A 13,522-nucleotide genomic window follows, 5' to 3' on the forward strand; every position below is an offset into this window, starting at 1 on the left:
TCGATGGAGAAATTAGTGCTGCAGTTCTTGTTCAAAAGCGCGGCCCGTTGTTTTACGTATCCTCGGATATGTGCATACATTAAGATTGGATGTGTTTGCTTTGGAGAATGCCCTTCCCTCTACCCTCGGCATGCAAGTACCATTCCTGTGGAAGGGTTAAGTGGATAATTGTGGTATAAAAGCGATTCTAACGCCCAGTTCAAGCATCAGTCATCATCGCAGTCCTCTACCGCGGAGCAGCAATCCAAATCCTTGCAAATCTTTTAAAATGATTAAGTTTTCGGCAGCATTGGTGTTGGCACTTGTCGGTGTCTGTCTGGCGTACGAGCATCACGGGTTCGTGAGTGAGGTTAAGCACATCCCGTACAAGTACTACGGTGGTGAAATTGGTGGCGGCTTCGGTGGCGAAGAGGTGAGTTTTCTGGGAGAGATAGGTCGACTGTTTGCAGGAGTCTCGCGTACTATTGATGCATTGTTTGCTTACGTGTGTGTATAGAGCGGCATTGGAGGTGGCATCGGAGGTGGAATTGGCGGTGGCAGCGAGGGCGGCTTCGAGGGTAAGGACTACTATGCCTACCCGAAGTACAAGTTCGAGTACGGAGTTAAGGACTACCACACCGGTGATCACAAGAGCCAGTGGGAGGTGCGCGACGGTGATGTGGTGAAGGGCGAGTACACGCTGGATGAGCCGGACGGTTCGACCCGTATCGTGAAGTACCACGCCGACAGCAAGAACGGATTCGAGGCTATTGTCAAGAACATCCGCAAGGGAGGACTGCAGCAGGAGGGTGGCTCGATCGGTGGCGGCATCGAGGGCGGTATTGGTGGAGGATATGGAGGATATGGTCACGGCTACAGCTACAGCAAGCTGAAGAAGTTCAACTGAAACGTCCCATCCTGCTTTACATACGAGATGCATCCGTCCGTTGATTTCCCACGTACAAAATGGTTCCTAGCAAATAAAGCAATTGTCTGAGTATTCAAAATTTGCAACGAAAAAAGTTCAAGGTTAAGGCTGGATAAATCGTAAGGTTTGGCGAATGGAGTTACACGGAGGGAACCAGTTGTGTTCGGTGGTTTGATTGAAATTGTTCGCCTGTGAAGCGTGGCGGAGAGATTTGGCAAAGTTGGCAACGCATGGTTGCACGCCGCCGCTTTCGGTTAGGTTCGAACCGTGCAAACTTTGGATTGTTATGTACTCGTTTAATTGGGTTGAGGAGAAGAGGTGTTGGAAATGTTGTAGAAGGTGAGCTGGGGTTGGGTGTATTTGGTGGTTATCGAGCTGATTCGCGCTTCTGTCTTCCGAATTGGGCACAGAAATTGCTATCATCGTTGGTTTGTTATGAATTGTTGTTGCATGGAAGAATTTGATAATTAGCGGCAGCATGAAAATCTTATTTTTCTTCATTGTTTTTCTTGTAACCTAATGTTTCAATCAGTTTGACCTTGGTTTGATACACGTTTACTATTTGATGCACCAGACAGCTATTGAAAAAGGACAGTGTTTATCAATAATTGTTAGTGATCCAGAATAGATTCGATCGCAGGACAAGTGATTTGCTAGATCACGACGTTTTCATTACACCACGCTAGCCACTTGTGAATGTATCGTTAATTAGTCTATTTATATCACAAATGCTGCTCGTTATATTTCTGTTCTTAATAATCTGAATTGTATTTTTCAAAGATTAGCATAATGCTATGTTACAGCATATTTGTGTTGCAAAATTGTGCTTTAACCTTACCGGCGCTATGTCCCACACACACACACACTCGGCCTTTTCTGTGCCGTATGCTAAAATCAACAAATCCCCCCCCCCCCAAATGCACCTTTACGCTTGCGTGGTATTGCTGCTACGACTTATCATCACACATCGCTGCGAAAGCAGCAAAACTTCCACATTTGTTTCGTTTCCCATTTCCATACGGTAAGTGAATCAAAACACCGTATTTCTGGTATTTCCGCCACGCGTCCTGCTTAAAGTATACACACACACACACTCACACGCGCCGTACCCTTATCCCTTAACAACTCCCGTAGGGGCTTCCGATTCGCCCACATGTTCTGATTGCTGCCCCAAAATTCCACCACATTTGTAAATGTGTGTGTGTGTGCGCGCGCGCGCGCGTCTAGCACACACGCTTGGTGTATTTTGATAAACTTTCTTGCCTGCTCTCCACAACAGCTGGAAAAAGGTGATTTAGATTGGAGGTTAGCGAGGGAAGCTAGAAATTTTTGGACGGCAAGCGCCGGGCCGCGCCTCAACAAGACACCGGCGAACATCGTTTTCATATACTTTAACCTCATCCGCCGCCGGCTTCTTTGGCGGCAGGCAGAGCAGCGACAAGTGCAAACGAATAATACGCTCGTTCCTCCTCACTATGACAACTCTAATGTATGCGTAAATAAACAAACCCATCCAAAGACGGCGTACGGGGCTACGACCGAAAGGGGCTGTGTTTCTGTAGTGTTGGTTGGTTACTTTTGGCTTGTTGTTGCGACGAGGGGGTTAATTTTTGTTGTTGCAAAAGGGGTGGTGAGTTTCGCGTTCGCTGCTGCGATGGAGGCGGCGGAGGCGGCCGCGGTGGTGGTGCACGTTTTATTTGCACTTCCATTTTTATTCCCCACACCAACACCGTCACATCTGGCGGTGTATTTGTTGGCGCGGTTGGGGGGGCTGCTCGACTGCTCTATTTTTCTTACCGACGCTATCGAACGCACACGTACAAGCTGCGATCTTCTTATAATAGAATATGGTCTCGCAAATCGGGCGTTCTATTTTTTTTGTTGCTGCTGCTTGGTTTGTGCTACAAACACCAACAGACACACGCACACATAATCGTATGCTGTACGTAGTGCGAAATGGTTCGTGTTGGCAAATTAATCGCGAGCACGATAGAAGGGAAACCAAGACGCTTGCACAAGACCATACACGCCATGAAGCGCCCGCGATAAGTGTGTGCCGCAGGGAATGGGGGTGTACGGTGTCGGGCGCGTATTGTTTGCTTTGCATTGCAAACGAGCAACGAATTTAGGAACAAGAAAAAACTGTGACACATACATAGGGTTGAACTCCTTCGCTAGTTCCTTCTTTCGAATAGAGGTTGTCTGGTGCGTGTGGTCGCTGGAATGGTTTGGTTCCTACGTTTTTCAGACGTTGCCGGTCAGTTGTTCGAACGAGACGCCAAGCGAAGATGTCGGGTAATTCATTCCAACCTTGGAATCGATGGTTTTGCAGCTGTTTGCCTACAGCGGAGGGAGCAGTGTGGTCTCGAAAACTCTTGATTTTGCCCCATAATCCATAGTGAAAGTTGCCAAATTCACTGTAACCTTCCAACCATTTCAACAAACTGAAGGGGTATTATTTGACAAATTTTACCTTACCTTTTCTACTTACCGTTCCTTGCATAGGGCACAAGAATAATTTATGAAATCCCCTAAACTCCCTACTGGTCTTCGGACACGTTGAACAGTCCTGCAGGAATGCTTAGATTTTTGGAACTTCCTCAACTCCACACCGTTTCGGATGGACTAGAATTTATGGTGCCCCAAATGGAATCGATAAACATCTTGTTCTGATTGCTCTGTGTGAGTGTGTGTGTGCAACACACCACACACATGGAGAGGTAGGAAGAAAACAAGATGAATGTGATTCGGTGTAACACACTGCCACCGAGTTAAAGAAAGCTCCGCTCAAGACCTAAACACACGGCAAGGATGAAGGATCCTGGCAAGATCCTTCGCTGAACAGCGTACGCCTTTTTTCCCCCGTACACGACACGACTGATTACGTCATTATGGGAATTATGTCGACATCAATTTCTTGACAGCACATGGGTGTATGCAGTGAGTAGTTGAGTGTTTGCATTGCGCTCTCCATCTCCGTTCGATCGTCCACCGTATCGTCGTCAGCAATGGGAAAGGACGACAATACGACTTTGAGAGTGTGTGTGGTTTTTTTTTTATTATTTCAATGTTTTCCCGTTGTTTTGTATTGTTTCCATTCTGCAAACAGGAAGGAAAATGGCATGCAGCTCCATCGTGTATGTAGTCTGAATTTGATTTGAGTTCATCTTGTTGAAGCGAGCTCTCCATTTATATAGTCGCTTGATTGTCTTGTGCCACTACCGGTGAAGAGTGGCCCGTTTTGAGCACGTGTACAACAGTGCGGAGAATACAGCTCGTGCCAGGTAGGTGGAGTACTTGAAATGATTTGATTTTATCTTTATCATTAATTACACAAATGGACAGTTCGTTTTCCTGTCCAGCTGGAACTCAGTGTGTGATGGTAATGCAGGCTGTAGTAGAAGTAGTTAGAGGACTTTTCCTTACGCTCTTGGCATTTTACAACAAAAGCCAAGCGCACAAGGAAATGGTTAGCACCGGAACTATCAACAACACACCTAGAGTCGTGATTGGGAGGATTGGGGTTTGTTTACCACCCCAATACGACTGGCCAGGAAATTAGCTTGGAGCGGAGAAAACAAGTAGGCGGGCAGTGCCAGAAGGATATGGTATTGGTTTGCTGGGAAAAAGAAGTAAACAGTAAACTACCTTTTCATTCCATATTACTGCTCTTCAGTGGTACTGGAGCTGTTAAAGGTGTTGGGTGGTTTTTAATTCAATCGCACTTTCAAGTGGCAGGAAACGAACCTCTAACCTCTTGTTAGGTGTAGCACACCCCCGCGGTAGAGCCGACAGGAAGCTGGAAACCAATTCAATTCAGCTGATGAGAGAGTCCTGTACCTCGATGTTGGGGCGCACAACTCCAAAACCCCCCCTACTTTCCAGCAACCACCGTGCCCATTTTACAGTGTCAATCCATGTCGGTGGGAAAGCGTTTTATCCCTCGGGGAAGCAAAAGGAAATCCACATCCAAGCACGAACTCGAACACTCGAACGGTTTTTGAGCGCAATGGCTGGTGCAATGTGTGTTGTCGCCCGTTGTCACTGCCAGCCAGCCACATAACTTCTCACTTTTAATCGAATCAATGTGTAATGTCACACTCACTCACAGGCGGGACCCCACCTTCCCACATGTGTGCAGTCACCGCTCCTGGCCTCAGGCATTGGAAGTCGAAGGTTTCGAGTTGGTGTTTTGTGGTTTCGTCTCATCTCCCTGTACATCGCGTGGGAGGGCTTGTGACGCGCTCGGGCGGTCCTATGTACCGCGGGTTGGGTTGTGTTTGCCCCCACAAGGAAACAGGAAAAGGGCAAAATTAGATTGCATTCTGTACCGTTTCGGAGAGCAGCAGCAAACCGCGCGGCGACGTTCCGTTTCGCACGAGAATCGCTTCCGGGGCGTTAAAGCTCAGTCGAGAGACATTAGGCAAAGCTACAGGAGGAATATCCAAAATGGTAGATTTTCCAATGCTTTGAAAGCATTTTGATAGCAATTTCTAGTTAGCAAGCGATGGCGATGTAGAAAGTTTACCCTAACGTGTAATAAATGGCGTTTTTTGGGACTCTTTTCTACTCCACATCCTCGCGAAAAATGGACGAGAAAATTCTACTACAAACTAATTGTCACACTCGTTCAAATGCAATCCCATCTTGTCGACCTGCTCCGTCTTACCAAAACTGTGGCACGGGCAAAGTTGTGAAGAAGAAAAGTTGGAAAATTAAACACTATCATAGCGGTGACGCTGGGTGTTCTAGCTTCTATTCGATGTGAAACTTTACAAAAATACAATTTAAAAAAAAAGCAAAGGGCCACACAATTTTCACGCGCAGATAAAACGAAACTCGAGTGAACCATGCTCACGCTGCGAAACTTTTATCTTCCGCAAGTGCGCCCGGTAATGGGCGTTGAAGTGGTTTTGGGAACAATTTTCATCTGCCCCACTGCTGGCTTCACTGTGCCACGGTTGCGGTTTGCGTTGGTTTTATATTAGCAAGAAGTTGCTTGTTGTTCTTCAGCCTTCTTTGTGCATCTTTGTTTTATATTTGCTACTTTAAAGGAATAAGTGTTGTTCTGCGTCTTGTTACAATTTCTCAATATTATTGTATTGTGCTTAAAACGGGTTTCATCTCCTCAACCCATGATCCTTTACACATTTAAACTGACTAAGCGAGGATCGGACGTATGGTACTGTGGTAAAGACTTGGGCTTGCACACAACCCGTCTTGGGTTGGAATCTTGTCGGCGTCGAACGTTTTCATGTGTTGAAAATTATATTATGATGTTTCAGTTTGCTTTTACGTATAGGTTAAAGAGCATATGAATATACTCTTCCTGATGGAGTCTTGTAAAGTGTACCATTAGTTTAATGGACAAACAGAAGAAACTACGAACTGTCCTCTATATTCCGATTGACATCTCTAGCAAGTGGATGGTTGTGTGTGGGTGTGCCGCCGCCGCCGGTATAAAGAAGGAAACCCTTGTTTTAAGCGCAAAGACAAGCCATGCATCATGGATTGCTCGCGTGAACGGGCGTGTGTGTGATTGCTGTGTGTCGACACAAGACATTGGTATGTTATCATCAAGCGTGAGAGTTGGTGTATGTAGGGGGGGAGTGCAGCTTAAGTATATTTCCACCCACTATTATGTTGTTATCAGTGTCGGTGGTACCATTTTCAACGCCGTGCCGGCGCGACCTTACATGTGGGTGTGGTGCCGGCCGCCATCAGTACAGAGTTGTGGTTTATCTTTCTTTTTTTATTTACTTTTTTATCTTAAGCACGGTCAAGCCTTGCAATCTACGCATAGCCAAATAGTCAGCACGCGCTCGTGTGTTAGTGTTGCCTGCCCGCGGGTCGTTAGTGTTTAGCGTCGCCGCCGTGCCCCTGGTGGAACGCTAGTCCGCGGTACAAGATAAGACCCCCCCGTACACCAAATCCTTTTCACGACTTCCGGTATTTGGTAGTACGGTGGCGCCATTGGAAAGCTCAAGGTGTGGACAGCCAAGAAGAAGAGAGGTAACCATACATTAATGATACTTTTAGGGAGTTTGGTAGGTTCATTCATGACTGCTACATTTAGTTTAATTTTGTTCCCAAACAACAATCATCAATACTGGTGCCATCCACGTGAGAGCAGCTAATACACCTGTAGTTGTGTGTGTGTGTTTGTGTGTGTGTGTGCCTATGTTTGTGGTAAACGTCATTGGGGGTTCTCATCGTCTGTGACAGCTGGTGGTGAGCAGCAGCACGGGTTGAAGCAAACTGTCAGATGCGTTCTCCCTATCGGTACCTCAGCAGACGCCACTCAGCGTGTCGCGTGTTGTGGGTGTGCGAGTACCACGGAAGCGCACTTGCTCGTGTGCATAGTTTTCCTCCTACTTACCCCCCCCTGTTTGTGTCTCACCATTCTTGTTGGTGTCTATCTCTCATTCTCTTTACCTTTTGATATGTATCTCACTCTCTGTAAAACGGTCATGTTCTTGCTTATGTGCAACGTGCACGCAATTTCTTCTCTCTATCGTATAAACAATCCTCTCTCTCTCTCTCACGGTTTCACGATTTCACCCCTACGCTCACGCGGAAAGTGGAATTAATTCCATTTGAACGCACACGCACACTGGTGTACGATTTTTCCTCATTTGGCTTGGAAGTTTGTTGGAATCAGCGTTCCAATGTCGACGATAGGGCCAACAAAAAAGAAGCAAACGACCACACTTGTGTGTGTTTGGTGGAAATTGTGAGCTTACGCGATGTGTTGCGATTACAATTTCTGCAAGCAACTCTTCGCTGTGATACGCATGTATTGGTGGTTACCACCGTCACAGCTGCCACCAACACACCAAACCGAATCGATCCATGTTTTCTGGTGGAAAGCTGGGAAATGTGTTTCGCATCCGGAGTGAAACCGATTGTACACCCTTCGATGGCTTCCAGGTTCTCTTGCCATAAAAAAAAATGCCTTCGTAGTTGTGTGTTGGAAAAATAATCAATAAACTGGGAAAAACCTGTCCAGCAGCTACTCACCGTCTTGCCGGCTCTCTGAGTTTTCCACACACTCCCTCTCTCTCTCTCCCAATCACTTTCTCTCTTTCTCTCACACAAACACACACACACACACACTATCTAACACACGGCAGTTTTGCGTGAAAATTGGCCGAAAAATCTACCGGCCGTCAGAAAGTGTCCCGATTCGGTTGCCGGTGGTGTAGTGTGTGCGTCGTTGTTATTTCCAAACGCCTTCCGCCCTCCCTTGTGCATCGTGTGTGTGTGTTTGTGTGTCTGCCCGTGTGTATGTGTATGTATGTGCAGCAGTTACCCCCTCACCATCATCCGTAAACGTTGTGCGGTTGTGTTTGCATCACAATTTACATGCACATTTGCTCACTATTGCTTCTCACAGTAGCTTGCGTTTGTGGGGAAGGTACACAGACACTTAGCCTATGTGACGCGGATGCTGTGACATTTCGGGTTTCTGGGTTCTGGAACGTTGGAGGGCGTTGTGGGGTTACTGCAGCTCACACTGTTGTCAATCGATACCGGCATTTCCGCTCATAAAATACACGCACACAGAAAGAGCAACTATCGGCTGGCATGATCGCTGTAGTTAATTGGGCGTTACAAGTGAATGCTGTCTTATCGTTGTTGGTGGATACATTTTCGAAAAACTAAGTGTAAAACTAAGAATTCTTCTCCGCGAACCGTTGTACAACAATTTCAATTTGTCTGGAGCTACGGTTTGTGTGTATTGGAACGAAAGTTCGAGAAAGAAAAAAAAAAACAGAATACTGCAAACTGAGCCACGTGCACGTGAGTGAATGGTGTGTGAGTGTGGTATGTGGCACGGGCGCAGCAGCCATCTATCGTGCTTCTAACAGTGTATGAGCATGGGTGTGTGTTTGTGTGTGCATAGGAGACGACTGAGGGTGTGTGTGTGGGTTTAAGAGCAACGATGCGGTTTTGCACCTTCCTAACCGGCGTATTATTACTATTTTCCCAAAACGTTGTGGGTTTTGTGATTCTTGAAATAATAAACAATATTATTACTTAGAAAGCACCGCAAGCACAGCAGCAACTCGTCGAGCTGTATGTTTTCCGAACACTTTTCCGAGCCTGTACACCCCCCGCTTCTGTGCGCCCCTCGTTGTGTCGTGTGTTTTGTATCGATTTTTTTTTGTTTTGTTCGCTGTGTTATTTTTACCCTGTCGGTACAGAACGCGCTGCTGGTGCATTATTCCCGTCTGGCCCAGGCCCGGAAAGAGGTTGCATGAGGTTGCACTTTCGGGTGAGATGCATTTTAATGCAATAGAGGCGTGTGTGTGTGTGTGTGTGTGTGTGTGTGTGTGTGTGTGTGTGTGTGTGTGTGTCTCCATCGATATGCGGTATTATGTGTCTGTTTGTGTGTGTGTAGGTGGTTTGTCTGTAGACGAAAGGGAACCATGCTATTTTCAACACGACGAACTTTTCAGGGTTGCGTATGCGGGAGCCCTCGGGAGAGTTGGGGACACCCAGACACACGGACCACAGGGAGGGGGGCAGACCTTTTAATTTAAGATTGATTTGAACGATAAGATTTCATTTGAATATTTAATTCGAGGCCGCAGATGAAATGAAATCTGTGTGCTTGCTGCAAGGGTCAGCGGGTGTTTTGGAGTTATTTTTACTATCTATTGGAGTTTTTGTGAGAACATTACTATTACGAAAAGGGAAGGTTAAATATTTGCTTACACATTTACATTTTAAATACATTTTTAATACTTTTAATTTCGATATGTTTCATACCAGTGTCAAAAAGTGTTCCATTGTGAAAGATTGTTCTAGTCAAAATTCAAAATAACGTTCAACCATTGCGCAACCAGAGTCGGTGGCATCGCGAAAGTGCAGAAGCAAAATTGAAAAGACAACTTACGCTGTGTGTTTCCTCAGCATTAAAGCAGCTTTTTCAGCGAACAAACAACCTACGTTCCACATTTGCGAGCGTTCCACCGTGTGATGGTAGTACTGCTGGAAGCAAAAGGCATCAACTACAAGATGATGGTAAGTGGCACTTTGCTTAATCTCATCGCACTCCATGCGGCCGGAAAAATGGTTCCCGAAGGTTAACATTTTTCCGAAACTGCGATCCCATTTTTGGGTGCTCCGCGTTCTGATTGCACACAGTCACTGTAAGTTGCGCCATTAATTCCATCTTTTTCCAATGCTCTGTGCTGTGGTGGTACTACGTGTCAGTGGTTAAGCTGGCTACTTTTATGGTGTTGTTTTTCCTTCTTTTTTATGCTTTGCTCTCCTCTGGCTCACACGCTTCGTTGCACTTCGCGCCGTTGATAATAATTTCGATTCGATTTTCGGTTCGCGTCATCCGCAAGTGTTTTTTGGAGCTATGGGAGTATGAAAAAAAAACAAATCGAAAGAAAACAATACTCTCTCTCTCTCGCCCTTCCATCTCACTTCGCACAACAGTCCCCGCACGAAAACTACAATGGTATTTGCAACAGAATTTCCCTTAACATCGGTGGTGCTGCTACTGGTGAAAGTAACGGCAACAACTTCCGCAAACGATTTCTGTTCCTGTTTTGCTGGCATCGGTCGTCGTCGTCGTCGTCGTGATCGGAGCCCGAAACGGAGGGCAAAGTCAAGCGTTAGGAAATTTTGTCGAAATGTATATCTCAATCCGAATTCGAAGTACCTTCCCGGGCCAGCCTGCCCCACACCCAAACCGGGTACGTTGCAAAAGATTGCCTGCACAAAGAGTAAAGTTGTATTTCGCGTGATCGAAGCGCGGGAGCGAAAAATGTACAACAATTTACGAAGGTGCAACGGGGCGACGAGCGGCTTTGATGGCTGCCCTGGATTGCCTGGAGGAAAATTTCTTTTTTTTTCCACTTTTGTGTGAAACAATGTTGTTCGCTGCGCGCATAACGGCAGTCAAAAACGGGCCGGAGAGAAAGAGTGGAAAGAAGGTCTCTTTTACCTCCACACCGGCGTAACACAACTGTGGCTGGGGGTTGACATTTTCGGAGAAGAGATTGGGCGACGGCGTTGGAGGCGGATTTCCCGGACGGTGGTGCGGAAAAGGCTAAACTTTTAACAAGTTCCAGTAGCGAATTCCCCCCCCCTCCCCCCGCCCCTACACGCAAGAATGCTTTCCACCCATTACGGATCGCGTGCTATTTTTCTTATTTACTTTCATCTGATTCGAAATCAAATTTGAATTTGCAGGGCGAATCGATCGGGCAAAGTTTTGTTTGTGTGGGTGTGTGTGTGTGTGTGGGTGGGTTTAGGTTCCGCGGGGACTTTGGCTATTATGAACGATATTCGTAAATTTGATTTAAATCTCTACTGTCGCATTGCTGTCGGGATGGAACTGTGGGAGTGGGAAAGGGTAGAGACATTGCAATGGGGCTTTGGGCAGGCACGATCCCAGGCAGGTCATTATAGTATTATGGTTAAAAGGTTAAAGGTAGGCGAAAGTTTGACAAGAGATGAGAGTTTATTATTACGATTACCGCCGTGGCGAAGTTCTGAGAAGAGGGAAGTGGGAAGCTATACAATGTGAAATGCAAAGAAAGCTCGGTGCTTCATATTCCGGATTAGTAGACCAAGGATATGACATGGATAAGGCATGGCTGTATCTACACTGGCTTGCATCAGCTCAGATGGCTATCAACTGTGTTTATTGTAGTGGTGTTCTCTGAAGCGATTGGACTCTGGCTTTTGTCAGTCTGATTCCGACTCTTGCAAAATCGAAACCTCCTGTTCTACAGGGAGTCGTCCTGAGTCGTCCGTAGTCGTCCGTAGGCGTCCGGAGTCGTTCAGAGTCGTCCAGAGTCTTCCAGAATCGTCCGGAGTTATCCAGAGACAACCAGAGTCGTAGTACTTAGGAGTCGGCCGAAGTCGTCTGTAGTCGTCCGTAGTCGTCCGTAGTCGTCCGTAGTCATTCAGAGTCGTCTGGAGTCGTCCAGAGTCATCCGCAGACTGCCGCACTTGGAGTCGGAGGAAGACTACCGATACAATGTGTTTGTGATAAGGCATTTGATTTCGTGGTGTTTTATTCCTCTTTTGATTAGCGAAGAATAGCGGTTTGAGTAAGCAGGAATCGAGATTGGAGATGAAATGCCTGACTACAAAAACATTGCACTGGCCGTCTCCGGCCTACTTCAGAAGGCCCCGACTCCGACTCTGGATGACTCCGGACAACTTCGACTCTGGATGACTTCGGCCGACTTCGGTTGACTCTGGCCGACTCCGGATGACTCCTAAGGATTACGACTCCGGCCGACTTTGAACGACTCCGGAAGACTCCGGGACGTCTCCGGCTAATATAAGTCGGGCCTACCTTCCGGAGTCGTTTCCGAAATTTTTGGAGTCAAATCGGAATCTACTCTGGATTTCTGCCAACTTTATCCATCACTAGTTTAGTGAGTGATTTGGTTTTAAGTGTCATTTATCCCGAACCATGAATCTAGATGGACTGCTAGTGACATTTTTATTCGTTCTGTAAATGAGTTGAAGGATTGCTTTACAGTCATTGTCGTTTACAAGTCTTTTTGATTTTAAGAGCAGTTCTTAAAAAAAATAGAAATGATGTGGACCTAACATTTACTACATTTTATAATTCTTACTTGGCTTTCCGGTCTCGTAGTACAGCTGGACGAGCCGGTCTCGTAGTACAGTCGTCAACTCGTACGACTTAACAACATGCCCGTCATGGGTTCAATCCCCAAATAGACCGCGCCGCCATACGTAGGACTGACTATCCTGCTATGGGGGGAAATCTATTAGTCACTGAAAGCCAGCCCACAAGTGGGTACAGGCAGGCCTTGACCGACATCGGTTGTTGAGCCAAAGAAAAAAAAAAAAACTTGGCTTTAGGTATATATTGAATCTGTTAGTACTGATTGAAACTATTGAACCCTGTAGATGGCCCAACGTATCACATCACTATCTCTCTTACAAGTCTACGGTACTTCTGTCGATACCTTTCAAGACTGCTTCGCGCTGCTACCATGTGCTGAATAGTCCAATATGAAAACACAAAACTTTACAACAAAAGTAAGCAATCTGGTGAATTGTTAACCTTCATCATCATCATGCTTAATTCAATTCCAGTGCTCCGGTGCTTAACGCTTCAACACCACAGTTCCACCGCTCCCAAGCCTTACTTCTTTCACTACCTTTCCACATACATGTGTTTGAGTGTGCTCTCAAACAACTCTTATACGAAACCCATCCTGCTGCCATCCTTACGATTGCTGCTATGTGTGTAATGAACGGGTGGTTCCCACTTTCATTTACCACCATTGTGCGGTGTGTCTTTGTTTAGTCACCCGAATGTCCTGAAGCAAAGTTGGGAGCAAGAAAAGATGGAAAGTTAAACTTTACTACCATTTCTTCAAAAAGCTTTCTTCGTACAGTTCGTCGTGATATGCGTGCTGCCTGGCGCATCGTGTGCATCGCAAAGGCAAAGACAAAAACGAGCTCCTCTCTCCAGACTTTGCTGCACGTTCTTGGTTCTTGGTTAACAGCCACCCGGATCAGTAGTGTGCCAACGTGGAGTGTGTGGTGTGGCAAGCGGGAGGACATATATTGTCCTTAAATTTCGTCACATTCTCGCCCATTTGC

General features: G+C 46.3%; 2 protein-coding genes across 11 annotated transcripts in view; both read left to right on the plus strand.

Annotated features, from left to right (window-relative positions):
- Positions 1–13,522, plus strand: part of LOC120898011 (protein alan shepard) — a 201,751-nt gene that overhangs the window by 18,451 nt on the left and 169,778 nt on the right. Inside the window, exons 1-2 of one of the 10 annotated variants that reach the window (XM_040303303.1) lie at positions 8,097–8,198; positions 9,686–9,937. The exons of 8 other annotated variants lie outside the window; for them this stretch is intronic. In XM_040303303.1, coding sequence (XP_040159237.1) covers positions 9,893–9,937 — 45 coding nt within the window. In that variant the 5' untranslated portion in view covers positions 8,097–8,198; positions 9,686–9,892. Of the gene's footprint in view, positions 1–8,096; positions 8,203–9,685; positions 9,938–13,522 lie in introns of those variants that run through there. One more of the 10 variants, XM_040303304.1, reaches the window with a different exon arrangement.
- On the plus strand, positions 191–986 carry LOC120898012 (adult-specific cuticular protein ACP-20-like). The gene is made up of 2 exons (XM_040303317.1): positions 191–412; positions 497–986. The coding sequence occupies exons 1-2, from the start codon at positions 269–271 to the stop codon at positions 884–886; spliced, it is 534 nt and encodes a 177-aa protein (XP_040159251.1). The 5' UTR covers positions 191–268; the 3' UTR covers positions 887–986.

The sequence above is a fragment of the Anopheles arabiensis genome, chromosome 2 (genome assembly GCF_016920715.1).
Source record: "Anopheles arabiensis isolate DONGOLA chromosome 2, AaraD3, whole genome shotgun sequence".
Taxonomy (NCBI): domain Eukaryota; kingdom Metazoa; phylum Arthropoda; class Insecta; order Diptera; family Culicidae; genus Anopheles; species Anopheles arabiensis.